Below are 23228 nucleotides of genomic sequence, written 5' to 3'. Positions count from 1 at the left end.
AGTAATCCTCCTGGATATTGGAAGTAGACATGATCGCCAGGCAAAAATTGGGAACTTGAGGGTGGGGCGAGGCGCGGCCAAGGGAAGATGCAGAGAGAAAAGCATGAAGGGGAGAAGGGGTTGAGCTCGGAGGAATGGGATGCTTGGGATACAGGAAGGGTGGATATGGGAGCAGGGAAGCATATATCTTAATTTACGGAGCCATCTGAGGGTTGTCAAGAGACTTGACCCTAGAGGGGTTCCCAGGTTTCTAGGGAGACACTGCCAGTTAGTTCCTTGGGCAGCTGAGGAGAGGGAGCCTGAAAAGGCCAGTTCCTATAGCCATACTGATGAATTTCTTGCATATCACCATAAAATCTCCACCTGGCGATAGATAAAGAAAATGACTGAGCTCCACATTGGAGCACTGGACTGAGCTCCCAAGGTCCTGATGAGGAGCAGAAAGAGAGAGAACATGAGAAAGAAAGTCAGGAACGTGAGGGGTGCGTTCACTCATGGAGACAGTGGGACAGAACTAATGGGAGATCACGAACTCCAGTTGGAATGGGACTGATGGATCATGCGACCAAACCCGTCTCTCTGAATGTGGCCGACAGTGGGGGCTGACTGAGAAGCAAAGGACAATGGCGCTGGGCTCTGATTCTTCTGCATGGACGGGCTCTGTGGGAGCCTTCTCAGCTTGGTTGATCACCTTCCTGGACCTGGGGGGAGTTGGGAGGACCTTGGTCTTAACATAGAGTAGGGAACCCTGATGGCTCCTTGGCCTGGAGAGTGAGGGAGGGGAGGTATGGGTGGAGGGGAGGGGAGGGAAGGGGGAGGAGAAGGGGAGGAGATGGAAATTTTTAAATATAAAAAAAAAAACATGAAAAAAAAGATCTGAACATGGACACAGAAGCAACAAAGAAAACACAAATAGAGAGAATCCTGCTGGAAATGAAAAATCTCGCTAAGGGGATGGGAACTGCAGATGTGAGCATCAAAAACAGAATACAAGAGATGGCAAGTAGAATATTAAGTGTTTAAGACACACTAAAGAAAATAGATTCATAAGTCAAAGAAAAAGTTAAATCTAAAATGTTCCTAACACAAAACAGCCAGGAAATCTTGGACAGTATGTAGAGACTAAACATATAAATAATTAGGAATAAAACTAGGTGAAGAAACCCAGCTCCAAAACCCAGAACATATATTTCACAAATCATAGAAGAAAACTTTCCCAATCTAGAGGAGGACATGCCTATAAAGGTACCAGAAACTTACAGAACACCAAATAGATTGCATTAGAGAAGAAAATCCCCTCACCACATAATAATCAAAAAACTAAATATACAGAACAAAGAACAAATATTAAAAGCAGTGAGGGAAAAGTATCGAGTAACATTTAAATGTTGACCTATCAGTATCACCCCAGACTTCTCAACAGAGACCTTGGAATCCAAAGATTTCTGGACTAATGTCTTGCAGACTCCTCAGAGAACATATAAATGCTAGCATAGACTTCTATACCCACCAAAACGGTCTATCAACACTGATGAAGAAAACAAGATTTTTCAAGACAAAGTCAAATTTAAACAATATCTACCCACAAATGAAGTCCTACCACAGGTATGTGTTGGAGCCCACAAAACTATACAATGAATGCTCAGCTGACAGACCAATAGGCAGATCACTGGGTAGTGTATATGTACACATCCACATGGATAACCCATTTTGCAGAGTTGTAGAAACTCTTGTTTTTTGGAAAAGTCACTGTCACTTCTGTGGTAAACTTGTGAAGCCATGATTCTTCCCTTTGAAATGGGATTTGATCCCAAAGCACCTCAGCCGTGTGACTTCTACAAGGGCAAGGGAATGGCCTTGCTCCATTCCCCCACACCATGATGTGGCATTTACTCTTTGCACTAACAGTCATATTCACATAGAGACAATTCCACAAAATCATCTGCTAACAGACCACATAGAAATTTCTATAGAAGACAGGCACTGAGCAGGAAGGCAACATACCCCACTTTGCTAACAAACAAATCTAGGTGTCCTCAAAGCTGGTTATCACAAAAGAAATTAGATGAGAATAATGGTAAAATATAGGATTCAGGGATGTTTAGTAACTTTATCTAAAAAGTTTGGTTTGGAATATCAGATATTTCCCCTTGAATGTTGATTTTTTCCTGGGTTGGGTCACCTGTTCTGGAGTAGTGCTACATCAGGTTCTACCTGCCCCTTTTTGTGATTTTGATAGGCATATTATCATTGTCCTTGCCTATGGAATTTTCCAACTATGTCTGTAAAAAGTAGAAACCTCGCTGAGACCAGCCCTTAACTTTTACTCTTCTTATCATTGCTACTTCTATTTCTCCCCCTTACTATGCTTCTTTTTTCTCTTTATTCTCCTCCTTAAGCTTCTTCTTATTCTTCTCCCCCCTCCTCCTCCACTTCATTTTTCCCCTTGCCCAAAAAATAAAGAAGATGCAGAGGTAATATACTTGAATTAATTTTTTACCCTCAGATTCTCTCCTGCCACAGACATACAATTCTGAACCCTGAGCGGGTACAAAGGCTGGTACTCAAGACCCCCACTAGGTATGAAAAGAAAAGTTTCCAACCCTATGAAGTTATCTACACCCACACAAAGGCATGCAATAGATAATCTCACACCAGCAAAACCAAAAGAAGGGAAATATGCAAATACACACAGGCACACATACACTAACAACAACAACAACAACAGGAAAACAACAGGAATAGACAATCATTGGTCATTAATATCCCTCAATATCACTGACTTAATTCATCAATAAAAAGACACAGGCTAATGGAATAGATATGAAATGAGGATCCATCAACTTGCTGCATATAAGAAACACACATCAATACCAAAGATAGACATTACCTCAGTGTAAAGGTTTGGAAAATGATTTTCCAACCGAGTGGACCCAATAAGCAACTGGTATAGGTATCCAACTATCTAACAAATGAGACTTCTATCAAAATTTGTCAATAAAGATAAGAGCATTTTATATTCATCAAAGGAAAAAATTCACTGAGATGATGCCTTAATTGTGAACATCTATGCCCCAAAGTCAAAGATATCCATATCTGTAACAGAAACATTATTATTATAAATCACATGTAGAATCCCACAAAATAATTGTGAGAGAATTTAACATCCCCTTTTCACCAATGGTAAGGTCACCAATCAGAAAGTATAGAGAGTAATGGAACTAACAGATATTATGACTCATATGGACCTAAAAGATAGAACATTTCATCCAAATACAAAATAATATACCTTTTTTCTAAGGACCATGTGCATCTTTCTACAAAATTGACCATATACTAAGTCACAAATCAAATCTTAAGAGTTACAAAAATTTGAAACAAGTCCTTGTACCTTATTAGATGACCATGGATTAAAGCTGGATTTCAACAGTGGAAGTGCAAGTTTCTAGAGCCAATTTGGAAGTCAGTGTGGCTGTTCCTAAGAAAACTGGGAATCAATCTACCCCAAGAAACAGCTATAACACTCTTGGACATATACCCAAAGCATGCTCAATAAGAACACAAGAACACTTGTTTGACTATTTACATGGCACCTTATCTTGTAAAAGCCAGAACTTAGAAACAACCCAGATGTCTCTAAAATAAGGAATGGAGAGAGAAAATGTGGTACATTTTCAGAGTAGAGTATTATTCAGTTATTAAAAACAATGACAAAATGAAATTTATAGGCATATAGATGGAATTAGGAAACATCATTCTGTATGAACACCCAGACTGAGATAGAAAAACATGGTATGTACTCACTCGTAAGTGAATATTAGTTGTAAAGGAAAGAATATACTGCAATACATAGACCAGGAAGACTAGGTAACAAGAAGGGTTTATGGGTGGATTCCCAAATCTCTTTGGGAAGGGGAAATAGAAGAGATTCCATGAATGGACTGATGACAGGTAGTGATGAGAACATGAGCAATCAGATGGGATGCATCAAGGGGAGTCCTGAAAAAGACTATTGTTGAAGGAAGCATGTCAGTGTTGGGAAAAATGTGGTTCAAGGGAATCTACAAGGATGACCCCAGCAAAACTTCTAGCAATCGCAGATATCTACACTGAACTGGCCATCTCCAGTAGCCTAGGCCAAAATACATCAGAGAGACTTCAGCCCGCAACTGCTGAAAACAGTTGGAGACTCATAGCCAAACATTAGGCAGAGTTTAGTAATCCTGCAAAAGTGGAGGAGAACGGCACATAGGAGCCAGGGTTGTCAAGGACACCAAAAGAAAACTCACAGATTCAAATAACCTGGGTTCGCAGGAACTCATGCAGACTAAATGACAACCATGGAGCCTGCATGGGACTGACCTAGGCACTCTGAATATATGTGACAGTTGTGTAGCATGGTCTTCTTGCAGCACCCTCTCCCCAGTAAGAGCAGCAGCTGTCTCTGAAACTTTTACTGGTATTTGGGATCCTATTCCTCACAGTGGATTTTCTTGCCCAGCCTTACTACAAGAGGTGATTCTAAGTCTTACTGCAACTTGAAATGTTGATATGAGTCAGTGAAAAGCCATGGAGCTGCCAGGGGAGAAAGACGCAAGCCACCAGCCAGAACCTTGCTTGTAGACCACAAGCCTCGTGGTAAAATATAAAATAATAGAAATGGGATAATCAAAGATGTAAGAGCGAGCTAGAATTACATTTAAGTTATTGGCCAAGCAGTGACTTAATTAATACAGTTTCTGTGTGGTTATTTCATGGCTGAGCAGCCAGGAACAAACAAGCAGCCTCATATGATAGATTGGCGCACCAACATGGGTGCCACATAAATTGTGAGAAATATTAAAAAGGAATTTAAAGAAATTTTCATCCATATAAAATTATGGATAAATTTTTGTCCACATAAAAATGTAAGGAATCTTAAAAAGGAATTCTAAACACAAAAGAGCAGAGTTAAGCATGACTTTTGGTGACAACAACTTTTTCTTTCTAGATGGGTTCCTGGTGAGCGGTGATGCTGCAGATGCTTTAGGAGAGTTGCTGAAAAACTGTGTGGCTTCTTTATAAACTGTGGCTTCCTGGTTCACACACAGACAGCTCTGACTCTTTTGGGAGGACTGGCTACAGAGCATTTAAATGGGTTTTGTGAGCAGAGTGCCACAACTTCCTTAATAGCAACATAGACCCACTTTGTGCCTGAAAATGGGTCTGTGAGCATGGCTCATGCTAAACAGACCTCCACCCAACCATGGTGGACTGGGCAGAGCCAAAAGGCAAAGCAGCCTTAGTCCTAATCATGCCATAGCTTAACATTTTAAGAAGCGCTCCTGTACAGAAAAGGATTTCAGATACACAATAGAACAGATTCAGACATAAAAGACCTCTAAACGAGATGCAGTGTATTTAAAAAGTATACCTAGACTTGGGTGAGAGAAAAAAAGAGTAAAGATACAGTAAATGTAATTAAAAAAAAAGAGTACAGAAAGTCATAGATTAACGGAGTAAAGATAAGAAAATAAATATTAAACTTGCAGAAAAAGTAATAGAGTAAAATATTAAGCCACATAAAGATGAAATATACAAAGACAGTCTGAATTATGTATATTATTCTGTTTTCTTTGAATTTCTTTACTGTGAAGGAGTTAAGTACGGACAATCATTTCATTTTATGGGCTGATAAGTTAAACCAGCATAGATATTTTAAAGGTATCATGACTTCAGAATTTGGATCGAAGAATTTGTTGCTTTGGAAAAGAGATCCTTCTTTTCTTTCCACAGAGGATGAGGACCTGTGTATTAATTCTAGACTAATGTGGTTTGATGCAGCAAGATCCCCCAAAATGTTACCATGAGCATCCCCCAAACTACTTTGCTCAACAAAAAGCATGAAGCAGTTTGGAAACAACTCTACCCATATTCCCAAATATTGTCTATAAATATTTGTTTACATTTAAAGGTAGATATGCTATTGAGATTTTTGTTGGTATGGATCTTAATTTATTGAATCAAATTTAAAGTCAGTTTGTTACATGTATAATTCTGCTCTTGCCTAAGGCATTGTTTATGCATCTCATTAAAAATGTAATGTATAATTAAGAAACACAAGTTTATAGTCATCTAAAATAGTGAAGCTTCTAGCCATTTTAGTTAGTTTTTTTTCAATATATAGTAATATATTTCAGTTAGATAATCTTCAAACCTTTCAAAGACCTGCAGAATATGGTATTTAAGCTATTTCAAATATGAGGATTTTTTATGACAGTGAGACTCATCTGTTCCTGGCAGCACCAATCTACTTCAAGAAGATAATGGGCATCAAGATAAGAAGATAAGAAGCTCCTTATGGAGTTTGTTAGTCATTTTGGCAAGGAACTGCTCTTGCCTGGAATGCTTGATGTTGTTCTGTGTGAACTAGACTTTCAGGACCCACAGAAAAATGACTACTGAGGTTGCCAAAAGAAGGTGAGAGAGTCCTTCAGGGCTCCTGCTTCATAAAAGAGTCTACCATGAGCAAGGAAATCAGGACTGCGAGGGGTTGGTCCACCCACTGAGGCAGTGTGCCTGTACTAATGGGATCTCACCAAATCCAGCTGGACCAGGACTGAATGAGCATGTGATCAAACCGGACTCTCTGAATGTGGATGACAAGGGGGGCTGACTGAGAAGCCATTGATAAAGGCACTGGGACTTGTTTCTACTGCATGTACTGGATTTTGGGGACCCTAGTCTATTTGGATGCAAAGCTTCCTAGGCCTGGATGTAGGGGGGGAGGGCCTTGGACTTCCCACAGGGCAGGATTACCTGCCCTCTCTTAAGGAGGGTGGGGGAGGAAGGAGAGGGAGTGGGGGAGCAGGAATGGAATGGGAGGAGGGGAGGAAGTTTAAATTTTTGAATGGAAAAAATGAAAAAGAAAAAAAAAGAGTCTACCAGACATTTGGAGGACACAGAGGAACTGATTGATAAATTGCCAATATAGGCAGAACACTCTTTGAAATTTCCTGCTTCACAGAAAAGTCTGCCAGATATTATGGGCCAGTAGGCTGAAGATGGGTGCCTGCAACATTACAAAAGAACTTTATGTGACTATCAGGCAGTGAGATGACTCTGTCAATTCAAGAGTTTTGGAAGATGCTGACAATGTATTTCCTGTTTACTTAGGTAATATTATATCCTTCTGGGATCTTTAAAGGACTTGAAGAATAGATAGTTACAGTTTTCCTTAGTTATGATAAAAGATAAAGTAGATATCAATATTGTAATTGTAATTCTTGCTTGATAACTTTTTGTTATATGTACTTATACTATGATAAAGTTAAAACAATCCTCTTTACTTAAACAGAAAAGGGGAAATGGTGTGGGAAGTCCTTCTGTATATGTGCGACATTTGTTACTTAATGAATCAAGAATTTATCTTGGCCACTGGTTTAGCAGAATAGAGCTAGGCAGGAAAAACTAAACTGAATGCTAGCAGAGTCAGTGAGAAGCTATGGGACAGCCAGAGGAGAAAGAACAGAGTTACCAGCCAGAACCTTGTTAGTAAGCCACGAGACTCAGGGTAAAATATAAAATAACAGAAATAGAATAACCAGAGATATAATAGCTACCTAGCAGTACACTTAAGTGATTGACCAAGCAGTGGTTTAAATAATATAGTTTTTGTGTGATTATATCAGGAGTCTTTCCAGCACGAATATGAAAAATTGGCCTCTGCCAATAGTCACACTCCTATAATTGCTCTTGTAGAGGTTATTGCCTCAGATCTGCTCCTGGGGAGGGCACTGGCTCAGGGCTGTTCCTCCAGATGTCCCTGGCTCAGACATGCTCCTGCAGAGGTCACTGATCATACAGAGGTCTCTGTCTCAGATCTCAATGGCTTTTCCTGCCCAAAGGTTCCAAATCTTTGCACAACCCTCCACAAAGCAAAATAGTCAGATCTATTACAGCAATACAACACAATTCTGGTAATGAATTGTTTTCACCTGGAGTGTGGTTATTATGATTAAAGATGTTGACTAAAGCAGCATTGGTAACAAAGGGATTATTGGTTTACACTTTCTCATCACTTTCCATCATCAAAAAAGTCAGGACAAGAACTCAATAGGATGTTATCTCAAAAGCAATTTTGAGATACCATCTTACACCTGTCAGAATGGCTAAAATCAAAAACAACAATGATAACCTATGCTGGAGAGGATGTGGAGGAAGGGGGACACTCATCCATTGCTGGTGGGAATGCAAACTTGTGCAACCACTTTGGAAATCAGTGTGGCCATTTCTCAGAATACAACTTACCTCAGGATCCAGCAATTTCACTCTTGGGAATATACCCAAGAGATGCCCAATCATACTACAAAAGCATTTGTTCAACTATGGTCATATTAGCACTATTTGTAATAGCCAGAACCTGGAAACAACCTAGGTGCCCCTCAATGGAAGAATGGATAAAGAAGGTATGGCACATATACACATTAGAGTTCTACTCAGCGGTAAAAAACAATGACATCTTGAATTTTGCATGCAAATTGATGGAAATAGAAAACACTTTATTGAGTGAGATAACCCAGAGCCAAAAATATGAATATGATATGTACTCACTCATTAGTGGATTCTAGCCATAAACAAAAGACATTGATCCTATAGTTCATGATCCTAGAGAAGCTAAATAAGAAGGTGAACCCAAAGAAAATCATATTTATCCTCCTGGATATTGGAAGTAGACAAGCTTGCAGGGCAAAAGTTAGGAGCATGGGAGTGGGGGTAGGGAGGGGGAAAGAGGAGATGGGGAGAGAGAAGGAAGAAGGGGAGGACTGGGGAGAGCTTGTGGGAATGGGATGGTTGGGATGGTGGAATGGCAGATATGGGAGCAGGGTGAAGATATCTTAATTAAGGGAGCCATTTTAGGGTTGGCAAGAGACTTGGCTCTAGAGGTGTTCCCAGGGGTGTCCAAAGGGATGTCCCCAGCTAGGTCCTTGGGCAGCAGAGTGGAGGGTGCCTGAACTGGCCTTATCCCAAAGCCACACTGATGAATATCTTGCATATCACCATAAAACCTTCATCCAATGATGGATGGAGATAGAGACAGAGAACCACATTGGAGCCCTGGACTGAGCTCCCAAGGTCCAGATGAAGAGCAGAAGGAGGGAGAACATGAGCAAGGAAGTCAGGACCACGAGGGGTGCGTCCACCCACGGAGACAGTGTGACTGATCTAATGGGAGCTCACCAAGGCCAGCTGAACTGGAACTGAACAAGCATGTGATCAGGCCAGACTCTGAATGTGGCAAACAATGAGGGCTGACTGAGAAGCCAATGATAATGGCACTGGGTTTTGATTCTACTGCATGTACTGGCTTTTTGGGAGCCTAGTCTGTTTGGATGCACACCTTACTAGACCTGGATGGAGGTGGGAGGACCTTGGACTTCCCACAGGGCAGAGCACCCTGACTTCTCTTAGGACTGGAGAGGAAGAGGGAATAGGAGGAGTGGGAGGGAAATGGGAGGAAGGGACGAGGTGGAAATTTTTAAGAAAGAAAGAACTCAATAGGACAAGAACCTGGAGGTAGGGACTAAAGCAAAGTGATGAAGTGATCCTTCTTATTTGTTTGCTCACCATTGGTGCTCAACCTACTTTCTTTTTTTTTTTCTTTTTCTTTTTGGTTTTTCGAGACAGGGTTTCTCTGCAGCATTTTTTAGAGCCTGTCCTGGAACTAGATCTTGTAGACCAGGCTGGCCTCAAACTCACAGAGATCCGCCTGCCTCTGCCTCCCGAGTGCTGGGATTAAAGGCGTGCGCCACCACCGCCCAGCTCAACCTAATTTCTTATAGAACCAACCACCTCCAGCCCAGGGAAAACCCTGCCAACAACTGCTCAATTCCTCATCAATAACTAAGAAAATGCTCTATAGGCTTAACCACAGTCAGTTGTGATGGAGGAATTTTCTCAAATGGGTTTCCCTTCTCTCAGATGACTGTAGCCTGTTTCAAGTTGGAATGAAAATAGCCAGCACATCTGTGCTCCTACTTGGCACCAATAAAATAGTTAAATGAAATGTAGCTATATGGTATTTTAATTGGACTTGAGGTCAACCGAGGGTTTTAGGTTTACTTCAAAAAGGTCTCTAGCACTGATTTTAGGCGTTAATTTTAATGAATAATTCTGACAAGTACAAAAAAGACAAATAACAAGAGAAAACCATTATGAAATGAAGTTGTTCTTTGTGGAATATAGAGAACACAGGTAAAAATGCAGTGTAGTCAAGCCCATTTTTCATTTTACAGTATTTTAATATTCAACACCAATAAAAGATGTATCATTACAGTAGGAAATAGTTAAAAACACAAGATAATGGATTACAACTTCCTATGGTTTTGTTTGGCCACTGGAGAAGAAAGGCCAAACAGCATCACAGAAGGTGCTATTAGGATATTTGTATATGAGGGAACTCTTGGCAATATTCAGGAAACTTAAATATCCAGCCTAACAATCAAGGAACACGCCAACCTGGCCCAGTGGCTTCTCTAGATAGTGATGGATCACTGGGTTAGTGGTGAGGAGACTGTAATGACTACCCTCCTTCACACAGAAAAGAAGGAATGCACCGTCAGTTTTAACCTCTTGGTTTGAATTCCTAAACCAAGAAATTGTACAAACTCCTACAGCCCAGTCCCAAGAGTCCTGCAAATCTACTTCCCAGTAATATTTCCCTGAGATGAAGCTGTGTGATCTCCATGAGGCCAAATAGATTCCAAGAGGATCCACAGATGTATCCTGATGCTGATGTCTGAAGTTGAATCTTCTCATGAGATTAAATAGATTCTTCTTGCAATGGAATACAGTTACAATTTCAAAGGAAATGGACACTGTGGGAAGAGTAAACATTTTTGTTAAAATGGCCATTTGTATTTCTCAGGTGTCAGGGGTCATTAGAGTCTTCTCAGATTTTAAAAACAGACTATGATAACAGGTTAAATGTGACTCAGAATCATAAAAGACCAGGATATCCAAAAGAAACAGAGTGGTAGCATGATGAAAACTTTTATCATATTTTTGTAGGTGCTGTAGAGGAGGGAGCATCAGCCTACATCAGACAGGTGACTTTTAATTACACCTGGTAAAGTGAAGACGTGTAATAGCAGCCGTAGCAATAGCAAAGAATGTCCTCCTGGGTCTACATAAAATGTTATTCATAAACCGGGTGGTCGTGGTGCACGCCTTTAATCCCAGCACTTAGGAGGCAGAGGCAGGCAGATCTCTGTGAGTTCGAGACCAGCCTGGTCTACAAGAGCTAGCTCCAAGACAGGCTCTAAAAAAAAGCTGCAGAGAAACCCTGTCTCAAAAACCAAAAAAAAGTTATTCATAAAACATGTGCAGTGACTGCTTTCACATTGGTGTTGTTCTTTCCATGTAATTAATCATATTTATACTAAAGATAGAGCTCAATATACTTTAGAAGTAGATCCCTGAAAGTAATTGTCCTCCTTTGACCTCTGGTTCCGCTGATACATTTTCCCTGTGAGGTTGAAATTGACTTCTAGATCTATAAGGAGGATTTAGACACAGCCTCATGTCCTATCAATTTGTTTTATATTCATTGCTCATGATACATGGCTCTGTTTAGTTATTTTATGATTATTCTTTTTAATTCATTTTGAGATAGGGTCTTGTTTTTTAACCTTGAATGGTGTGGAACTCACTATGTTGACAAAACTGTCTTCAAACTCATTGGCAGTCCTCTCTTTCTATGATATTGTTGGAATTAGTAATGTACAACACTATAGTTTGTATAATCTATTATCTATTATCTATAATGTAGTATAAAATCAATTGTTAAAAAGTATAAAGGAACATAATCAAATATCTCCACCAGAAGTGCTCTTAATTTGAATTACACTGTCCTGAATTAATTAACCATTCCTTAGGCCTCAATGAAAAACTGATACTCTCTCTTCAGCCACTATTACATGCAACCTGATTTTGTCTCTTTGCTTATATGATAGCCATGTGATTAATTGAGATTACATGTGATTAACGAAGACCTATTTCTCAGGCCTTAAAATATTTATGTTTGTGAAGTGCTCTCACTGTGTAAGGGTCCCTCTGCTATTTCCATCATTGCTCACACTCACCTTTGAAGGAGTTGAATCGTTCAGTGAGTCCAGTCATGGGGAGAGCAGAGAGTTCTGGTTTCATACCCTGGGGAATGCTCAACTGCATTGACTCACTCCTGCAAGGACAAGAAAATATTGATTTGCCTGGTACAAAAGATATCATCACAGTTGGTTAGGAAAAACCTCACTCCAACTTCAGCCAAATGGCACTTATCTTAGGTCAATTCCCTTGCCACACAAGCCTGACAACTTGAGTTCAATCCCTGGAACCTATGGTGGAATTGAGGACTCTCTGCTGAAAGTTGTCCTCTGACGTCCACACATATGCAATACCACTTGGCATGAACATCAACACACATTTGTTCCTCACAAATATGACAAATCAAATAAAAATTCCAAACCACATTATAAAAAACAATTGAATATTCTCTCGTCAAAGTACTTATGCACTTTGTTTAAATAGCTTGATCAATTTTATAACAATTTTAGGGTATCCCAGCAAACACCAATAGCTAAACACACCTTCTCAATATGTCGTCCAAAGCCTGCAAAGAAAATAAGAAAAAATTAGATTACTAAAGTAATGGAATACAAAGCTTCTTTGTGACGTTCATCTAAATGACAGAGAACATCACAGCATCTAACTTGAAAATTCATATTTAATTCTTAGGATAATGCCAACAACATAGGTTAACGCCATCCAAATTCTTGATAGATCAGGCTGTGAGAGCAAAATATGAGAAGGACCTTGATACTGATTTTACATTGCTTTTCAAACGCCAATTGTCTGCAAAAGGAAATATTAACTAACTTGAACACAAAACATATTTATATTTTAACAAAGGGTACTTCAAATGTCTGACATCATCACTGCAATGTGCCCCATGCCTCTAATTCTAGAATTGCTAGAGTAGAGGCCTGAAGATTACTGTGAGTTGTATGTGATCATGAGCTGGAGAATAGGAACCTGCCTCAAAATCTCTTCCTTGCAAACATTTCTCAAATTGCAACTTTCAAAAAGAAGAAATTAAGTAATAACTTTCTTTGAAATTGTTCATAATATCCAAGTCGAGGCTATGGAGTACAAGAATGGCAACACTGAATTTCATCTTTCAGAGAAGCAAGCTACAAAAGCAAACGTTAGGACATATTTCTTGGGGAATCTGCTGACACAATTTCAAAAACGTCTCTGGCAAGATTATGACAGAATTTCGTTTCTCCAGATTATTCCCAAAAAGGAACCCCCTGACGTAAATGAAGGGAATTGTGAAAGCTATCTTAGTACAGCAATCATCAGTGTGGGGCTAAGACAATAAAGCCTTTTCCTTCACTCCTCCAAGCTCACCTGCAGCAGTACCACATATGGCTCCTGGGACATTGCCATCAGCTCCTGATACATATCTCTGAGTTGTTTGTTCTTTTGGATCATCATGGCTTCACTTTTCTTAAGTTTAATTAAAACACGGTTGCCTTCATTTATCATGTGCTGAATGTGTTGCTCTTCCTGTTCACAGAAGACTGCATGCCATTTCCTATACTCTTCCCTGATCATATCTCTCCTCATAATCAGGTATTCCTGAAGAAAACGGGACATTGTCAGTGATATTTATAAAATACCTCATTCTCCTCCATTGTATCCTTCTATGCTTAAATTTGATGAAGGACTCTTATCACTGTGCTACACACACAATGATGGACTTGGCAAAAATGGAAATTCATTGCTTTAATTTATTTCTTCTTGGGAAAACAGTTTTTCAAATTTCCTTCATCATGAAAAATGCTGTTGAAAACTATGGGTCTGTAGCCTGAAGATGAATGCCCCAGTGTTATAAAAAAATGGGTGACTGTCCAGGCAGCGTGATGTCTGTCAATTCTAGAGTTTTGGAGATTCTTTACGGTGAACTTCCTGTTAAGTTAGGTAATGTTATATTTTTCTGGTGTCTTTGATGAAGATAGTTTTAATTATAATTTTCCATAATTATGATAAAGGATAAAGTACATATAAATATTGTGACTAATTCATGCTTTATATCTACTTTGTTATATGTAATTTTACTATGTTGAAGTTAAAATCTTCCTTTTTATTTAGACAGAAAAGGAGAGGTGATGTGGGATTTCCCTCTGTATGTTGTGAACGAGTTTTGTTTCCATTATTTGATGAAGATACTTCTTTGGACCTCTGGAAGGGCAGAATAGAGCAAGGTGGGAATTCCAAGCAGAGATAGAGGAGGAAGTAGGCAGAATCAAGGAGACACCATGTAGTTGCCAAATGAGAACGATGCAAGCCTCCAGAAAGAAGATTACCGGTAAAGCATGAGCCTTGTGGTAATACACAAAATGATAAGAATTGGATAATTTAAAATTTAAGAGTTAATAAGAAGCCTGAGCTAACCAACCAAGCACTGTTTTGATTAATATAATTTCTGTGTGATTATTTTGGGTCTGGGTGACCAGGAATAAAACAAGTAGCCTCCCTCAACACAAAGGCAATCAAGCCCTAAGCATTTTCACCTGTCAAAGAAAGCCAGAGCTGCCTGAAGAAATGGTATTGACTGATAGATAATTCATATGTTCACGTGAGTATGAAACTCTGCATGCAATAATTAGAATACGTGGTGCAGTCCTAGAGTCTAATGCAGTGTGCTGAACTGTCAGCAACTCACACTTTCGTCTCATTTCACTCATTAGTCTCAGACTCTTTTCCCACACAGCCAGTCCATCTTTCCACATGCAGAGCTCTATTTTACATGTGGAATAGGAGACCATCATAACATGCTTTCCTAGTATCATATCCTATGACTTATACTCAAATCCTGAAATATGATTATGAAAAAAAACTATCTCAATCAGATTTTTAGCATAAATATCATACTCACTATAAACAAACTTTTCACTCTGCTTTCTTCCTCTAGATTCTCTTGATTTTCTTGGATCTTCTTCCATAAAGATGTCATTTGCTGTAGAAATCTCTCCTGTAAGAAACGATGAATATCAACTATTGATAAACAGTAATGATGGGCAAACTCTTAGACATTAAATAAATTAACTTTAGCAAGAAAAGAAGGATCACAATGTTCCTTTTTAACTTTAGGTAACTGAATTTTACATTTAAAAACATAGAAATAGAAATGGCATATCCCTTTGTTCAGCTAACGTGATAAATATTTATGAATAATATCTGAGTAATTTGCATAATACTGGGTTTCTCACAGGCTTCTCTGTAGCTGACTCCATTGTATTTTTTAAAAGATATGAATAGAGCATTTCACTTTCCAATGACCTGGAAATAATGTGTAATAAAACACAACTGATCTTACACCCACGGGTCTCCCAAGGAGTGTTAACATTTATAGTCACTCTTTCTTCACTAGCTGCTAATAAAGGGCCACCATTCAGAAAGGAGTGGATTCCTCATCATCAGGACCAGCATCTTCCTGTTGTCCACTGAGCCTCACTCTCCAGGTTTCATGTTCTCTCAGAAACATCACTCACCATTTGATCCTCAGCAGCTGCTTCAATAGGACAGTGATTGTGACCTCTGTGCTCATGGGAGTCAGAGCAGAGCTGACAGAGGTAGATCCTGTTCTCCATACAGAAGATCCCCTTGGTCTCCTTGTGGGTCACACACCGATGCTCCTCAGAGCTCAGGTACTTCATGAGGCTGGTTTGTCTGGCAATGGACACCAGCTTCTTCAGAACAATGCTGGTTCTGAAGCCCTTCTGCTGGGATGGTTCCCTACACATAGGGCATTGGACAGGGAGCTGGCTGTCTTCCCAGGAAAGGTGGAGGCAGGCGCGACAGAAGCTGTGGCCACAACTTATGGTTACTGGGTCTGTAAGGTAGCTCATGCAGATGAAACAGGTGAGTTCTTCCTGGAAGGCTTGTGAGAGGTCTAACTCCATTTTTCTGAAAGAAGAAAGCAGAATTTATGTTATTGAACCCAAAGAAGGAAAAAAAAAACTTCACAAAATTTTATTCAAGTTGTGTTTCTGTTCTGTTTATAACAACACATTCTTCATTTTCTGGCATCCAAAATCAAAATAATCATAGGATTGCAGTTGCTAATTTTTTTCTTATTCACTCTTCTTCACATGAATACAGATTGATCTGATGACTTTCTGTGCTCTACAATCTGCATCTTTTCCAGAGACTCCATCCAAATTAGTACCTTGGTTCAAGGTCTGAGACATGCTCTCTCAGTGCTTATGAATGAATTTACACTGCATTGATCAAAGTACTTCAGGTCCACATTTTGGTTGTTTACTACAGAACTATGTTGGTTGAACTCTTTTATCTTTGATTGTCTATACAAGAAAACAATTTCCAAGTAACAGGATCCCTAGTAAATGTTTTGCTTTCTAATTATAGCATCTTACACATGAACATCCCATTATCCATCCCCTTGACACATGAACACACTATTAGTTACTTATCTTTTTTCTGCTGCAGAAATGTAACAAGAATAAGAATTTATGCTGTCTCATAATTCAAGGACATTGTGTAGTGTGGAGCTGCGGGCAGGCCTGCTTTTCATCCTGTCCAGCTCCTGGCCACTGGCTAGCCTATACCCCGAAATAACATCACACAAATTGTATTCTTTTAAACACTGCCTGGCCCATTATTTTCAGCCTCTTACTCACATCTTGACTAACCCATATCTAATAATCGGTGTAACACCACGAATGGTGTCTTACCAGGAAAGATTCAGCACGTCTGACCTGGTGGCTGGCTTCATCGCATCTCTCTCCCTGAGGAGAGGCACGGCAGTCTGCTCCACAGAGCAGAGGCATGGCGATTTATTAACTTAGGAGATGTGTTGCATCTGACTGAACCATCTACCTCACTTCCTTCTTCCTGTTCTGTCTACTCCACCCACCTAAGGGCTGGCCAAGGCAGTTTGTTTATTAGCCAATGAGAATCCTCCATCATTTCCCCTTTTATTGTTTAAACAAAAAGGCTTTCACTTTAGCACAGTAAAATTACATATAACAAAACAGTTATCAAGCAAGAATTACAGTTACAATATTTATATCTACTTTATCTTTTATCATAACTAAGGAAAACTATAACTATCTATCTATTCTTCAAGTCCATCAAAGATTCCAGAAGGACACAGTATTACCTAGGTAAACAAGAAGTAAGCTACTTCCAAAACTCTAGAAATGAAAGAGACATCTCGCTGCCTGGACAGTCACCCAAAGTTCTTTTGTACTGTTGGGGCATCCATCTTTGGCCTACAGGCCCATAGTATCCAGCAGACTTTTCCATGAAGCAGGAAATTTCAAAGGCAGTTCAGTTAGTATCTGCTGTGTCCTGTAGAATGTCTCGCAGACACTTTCATGAATCAGGAACCCCAAAGAATCATCTCACATTTAGAAAACTTCAGCAGTCCTCTTTCTGCAGGTTCTTTGTGTCCAGTTTATGCCAACAGTCCAAGAAAGAGCAATTTCTTGCCCAAATGGCTATCAAACTCAATAAGGAGCCTCTTCGATGCCGATCTTCATCTTGAAGTAGCTGGTGCTGCCAGGAGCAGACATGTCTTTTCCTGAAAAGTCCTAAGTTATTAAAACATTTAAAATGTCATATTCTATAGTCTTTGAAAGATATGAAGAATGCCTATTTAACTGAAATATATCTCTATGTATCTAGAAAATTTAACATAACTATAAGCATGACTATTATCAATGATTATTCATTAACAACCTATATTTCCTAATTATACATTACATTTTTAAATGAACTACACAATCATAATACCTTAATCAAGATCAGAAATACATATACATATTACAAAATTGACCTTAACTTTAAATCACTAAAGCAAAATCCATATCAATGCAAATTATTCATATCTATATCATACCCCCCTTTAAATGTAAAAGAACATTTATAAACAATATTTGGGAATATGGGCACAGTTATTTCTCTCCAAACTGCTTCCTGCTGAATGGAGATGCTGTTATTTAGGTCTTTTCATGGTATAACCTGTGTGCCAGGTTCATATCAGTCATCAGTTGAGTGAAGTAATTTTTTGAGGGTGTTCACAGCAACCTTTCAGGAGGGCATGGTCTATCATACCATATCGGGATAGAAGCAATCCACAGGGTCTCATTTTCTGTAAAAACAAAAGAAGAATCTCTTCCAAAGTATCATATCCTTACATCCAAATTCTGGAGTCAAAGTATTTTCAAAATATCTATGTTGGATTAGTTCAGCAGCATTTATAAACAAATATCTTTTAGCAGCTGTTGCTTCTTCCCCAGCATTCAAACAATTCAAAGAGAGCATAATAGCATACAATATCAAGATTCTCTGTGCATTTTCCATCTTTATGTTGCTTTACTTCAACCTCTATTTCTTTTATTTTTACTTTTACTTTTTGAGACAGGTTCTCTGTATATCTTTGTCCTGGGATAACTCTGTAGACCAGCTGTCCTTGAACTCACAGAGATCTGTCTGCCTCTGCCTCCCCAGTGCACAGATTAAAGGTGTGTGCTACTACACCTTGAACTCACAGAGATTTGTCTGTCTCTGCCTCCCAGGCATTGGGATTAAAGGTGTGTGCTACCACACCTTGAAGTCACAGAGGTCAATCTACCTCTGCCTCCCTAGTGTTGGGATTAAAGGTGTGTACCACCACAACAAACCACTTCCCTTTTTTTTTTCTTTTTTTTTTTCTTTTAAGAACTTTAACCTTTAGGCTGCATATATTTTTAACACAATGTAAACCACTTAGACATTTTCTTCGACTTTGAATTTTTCTTTTACTGTATATCTCTCTTTCTGACTACATGAGTCTTTACTTTACCAAACAATATTGGTAGGACTAAAGCTGTGACTTTGGCAGCTAGATCCAGCTCATTCCTTAGCTTTCCAGCCTCATGGCAGAGGTACCAGCTGTAGCCATGTTTATCACCATAACTCTGTGGCAGTTCAAGGTCCCTGCCAGCAAGCAAGCTGCTACAGTGTTAAACAACAATCAAAAGCTCCATAATCAGTACCGCCTGCTTGAAAGAGTCAGATTTTGCCCTGGTAGGATGACCCAGAAAGTCGGCATTTTAAAACAGCACAACTTTTTTCCTGCTACAGTTGAAAACTGAAAAGCTTTTCATCAACACTGTTTAAGTGTTTTGTGGCAGGACCTCTTAATGAGCTGCAGGGTTTTGCAGCTGAAGCTGAGTCAGGAAGCCTCTCTTAGATGAGAGAGCTTGCTCAGACCCGAGAAATTGCTGTTATCAAGAAAACATGCTTTACTCTAGTCTTTCCCAAGCTTTCTCAGACTTTCTGTGGATTCAGTTATCCACATGGGCACCATTCTGTAGTGAGGAGCTGCGGGTTGCATTCCCGCCCGCCTGTCTACCTCATGCACCGAAATAACAACACACAAATTGTATTCTTTTAAACGCTGCCTGGCCCATTATTTTCAGCCTCTTATTGTCTAATTCTCACATCTTGCTTTAACCCATTTCTAATAATCTGTGTAGCACCACGAAGTGGTGTCTTACAGGGAAAGATTCAAGACATCTGACCTGGTGGCTGGCTTCATGGCATCTCTCCCTGAGGAGAGGCATGACAGTCTGCTCCACAGAGCAGAGGCATGGCGATTTATTAACTTAGGAGATGCGTTGCATCTGACTGAGCCATCTACCTCACTTCCTTCTTCCTGTTCTGTCTACTCCACCCACCTAAGGGCTGGCCAAGGCAGTTTGTTTATTAGCCAATGAGAATCCTCCATCAACATTGTCCATCATAATATGAAATAAGTGGTGGCAGAACCTGAGGTAGCTGGCCTCACGGTTTCCAAAACCATGAAGCACTTCATGTGGATCCCCAATTATAGTCAAACAACTTCAAATAAACCTTCAGACATGCCAACAAGATTCCATGTCTATACAAAGGTCCATCGAGTGAATACCAGGGGAGTCTTTATGGAAACTTGTTTGCTTACTGAAGATACTAATCCTGGTTTGAGTGTGGAATGAATCCTAGAGACATAAATGAGATTCTCAAGACTATTTGAGACTTGGCTACCTAGTCAACAGGTACACATTCCATTTCTCTTTGAATATCTAAAGAAATCAAGAATCTTGGTTTGTTGGAGGAAAATATCCTCCAAATAACTTAAGTTTCCGGGGTCTGAAGCAAATGGATTCAATGACTTTAGCTGGTGGTATTGTGTCAGCTAAAAGCCAGTACTATTTTCACTGTTGATATCAGTTTAGAAAAGAGACCTTGATTACAATGTTGGCTTTCTTATCTGATGGTCCTCTGTTGGTATGTTTTGCTGTACATTAGATGCATCATTTCAAAATACTTTGTAAGCACACAAAAATAATGAATATGGAAAATAAAATTTTAAAAATTGTGCCAGACTTGAACCAGACACTAGTTTCATGAATAAAATGGTTGGGTTGTCAGGACCGCGAGGGGTGCACCCACCCACTGAGATGGTGGGGCTGATCTAATGGGAGCTCACCAAGGCCAGCTAGACTGGGACTGAAAAAGCATGGGATCAAACAGGACTCCCTGAACATGGTGGACGAGGGCTGCTGAGAAGCCAAGGACAATGGCATTGGGTTTTGATCCTACTGCATGAACTGGCTTTGGAGGGGTGGGGGGCCTAGCCTATTTGGATGCTCACCTTCCTAGACCTGGATGGAGGGGGGAGGACCTTGGACTTCCCACAGGGCAGGGAACCCTTACTGCTCCGTGGACTGGAGAAGGAGAGGGAGGCGAGTGGGGGGAGGGGGAGGGAAATGGGAGGTGGGGAGGAGGCAGAAATTTTTAATAAAAAAATAAATTTAACAAAAGCAGTTGAGGCCAGGCAGTGGTGGTGCACGCCTTTAATCCCAGCACTCGGGAGGCAGAGGCAGGTGGATCTCTGAGTTCGAGGCCAGCCTGGTCTACAAGAGCTAGTTCCAGGACAGGCTCTAGAAACTACAGGGAAACCCTGTCTCGATAAAACCAAAAAAAAATGGTTGAGTTAATTTTCAGGATTTTTGTTTTGTTTTATTTTTTTGAAACAGGCTATCTCTGTTTAGATTGGGAGCCCATCCTGGCATTCGCTCTGTGGAACAGTTGGCCTTGAACTCACAGAGATCTGCCTGTCTGTCTCCCAACTGCTGGAATTAAAGGCATGTACCACTATCTAGATTTCAGTAATTTAATCACATGTGTACATCAAAACTCATAAATCAAAAATAGTAATAACCACTTCTTCCAAGATTGTAAGGTATAAACAAGCATTATTTCACACTGAAAATTTCCTATCAATTACAACAGAAAAATACCAAAATAAATTACTTCACTACATTTTGAGTCTTTCTTTTTATACGTAATATCTATAGAAAACATCTGTAAGGACTAGTAATTGTCAAGGAATTCAAAGCACTTAATTTTTTATTGATTTTTATTGAGCTCTCCCTACCTCTCCTCTCCCCTCTTCAGCTTTCTCCCAAGGTCCCCATGCTCCCAATTTACTCAGATCTTTTCGTTTTATACTTTCTACTTCCCATGTAGATTAACTCTACGTAAGTCTCTCTTAGTGTTCTCATTTTTGTCTAAGTTCTCTGGGATTGTGGTAGGTAGGCTTGTTTTCTTTGCTTTATGTTTAATTTTTATATATTACATGGGTATACTTAATATACAGGTTTCAGCGCTTTTAGAATTTAGACAACAAACAAAATTGAAAAGGAACACGTGAGCCGGGCAGTGGTGGCACATGCCTTTAATCCCAGTACTCGGGAGGTAGAAGCAGGAGGATCTCTGTGAGTTAGAAGCCAGTCTGGTCTAAAAGAGCTAGTTCCAGGACAGGCTTCAAAGCTACAGAGAAATCCTGTCTAGAAAAACCAAGAAAGAAAGAAAGAAAGAAAGAAAGAGAGAGAGAGAGAGAGAGAGAGAGAGAGAGAGAGACAGAGAGAGAGAGAGAGAGAGAGAGACAGAGAAGAGGAGAGAGAAGAGGAGGAGAGAGAAAGAAGAAAGAAAGAGAAAGGAAGGAAGGAAGGGGAGGAAGGGAGGGAGGAAGGAAAGGTTCCTTCCTTCCCTTCCCTTCCTCACGTCCCCCGAAAGTTCACAAGGAAATGAACGGCATTCCTTCCTCCCTTAGCCAAATTTAGTACCTTGAGCATTTTAGATCAGAGGAACAAAAGAGTGTGATGGATAAAATCTAAAAGTTATCATCGCTCTAGGTCATATTTTATTTATAAAGAAAGATGATCACATGGAACACAATCTTTTTTGGTAAGTGGCAAATGGTAATTTCTAAGCAGAAACCTCACTTGGGTAAAAAAAAATATGAATAGGAAATAACAATGATTTTCCTCCTGTAAACAGTGTGCTCACCCATGGAATTGTCTCAGGTCTCAGCACTGTTAAGTGGAAACAACACAGCATTACCTCAGCTCTGGTGTTCAATCCTCAATAGGTGCAGGTGATCGATCCAGCAGTCAAGGAACCAGAATGTATAGAAACACAGTCTGTCTGCTCTGGTGAAGAATAGACCTAGCTGGGCCCTGGAGTGGCCTTATATACTCTCTAAAGACCATGCCTACTTCCTTCCATAGTTGGTTTCACTAACACAAATATGTAACCTTCTGTAAGTAACAGTATTCTAATTGGATGGAAGACAGAATTAGCTGTGGCCAATCCCTACAAGCAAATCTCTTCAACAAGGTTTCCTGAGTGACTGCTTAGCTAGGTGTGGCAGTTCACACCTTTAATCCTAGAGACCTAGAGAATTAGCAGAGGAGTTTTAGTTCAAGGCCTGCCTAGGATATGAACTGAGAACTTGTCAAAAATTGTAGTAATTTTCCTACAATATTTTACAGTATCTAAATGCTTTGTCATGTGCATATATTATGCTCTTGATAATGATGATGCCAACAATCTGTGATTTTACCAAATATCAACATTAAAAAGTTCTTAATATAAATCTAAAAAATCAATTTTAAAGGTGTTCAAAGATGGCTCAGAGGTTAAAAGCTCTGAGTGCTCTACCAGAAGTCCTCAGTTCAATTTCCAGTTACCACATGGTGACTATAATCATCTATAATGAGATCTGGTATCTTCTGGTGTGCAGGCAGAACAATTTATGCATAAAAAACAAATAAATTTTTAAAAAAATC

At 39.7% G+C, this 23228-nt stretch overlaps 1 protein-coding gene across 1 annotated transcript; it reads right to left on the bottom strand.

The window, feature by feature from the left end:
* Window positions 1-10473: 10473 nt before the first annotated feature.
* Window positions 10474-16007, bottom strand: LOC119805863 (tripartite motif-containing protein 43-like). The gene is made up of 6 exons (XM_038317639.1): window positions 15597-16007; window positions 14981-15076; window positions 13450-13680; window positions 12627-12649; window positions 12123-12220; window positions 10474-10856 (listed from the first exon to the last, which is right to left on the bottom strand). The coding sequence occupies exons 1-6, from the start codon at window positions 16005-16007 to the stop codon at window positions 10474-10476; spliced, it is 1242 nt and encodes a 413-aa protein (XP_038173567.1).
* Window positions 16008-23228: the final 7221 nt, after the last annotated feature.

The sequence above is a fragment of the Arvicola amphibius genome, unplaced genomic scaffold, assembly GCF_903992535.2.
Source record: "Arvicola amphibius unplaced genomic scaffold, mArvAmp1.2, whole genome shotgun sequence".
Taxonomy (NCBI): domain Eukaryota; kingdom Metazoa; phylum Chordata; class Mammalia; order Rodentia; family Cricetidae; genus Arvicola; species Arvicola amphibius.
This window is presented reverse-complemented; position numbering and strand designations above follow the sequence as displayed.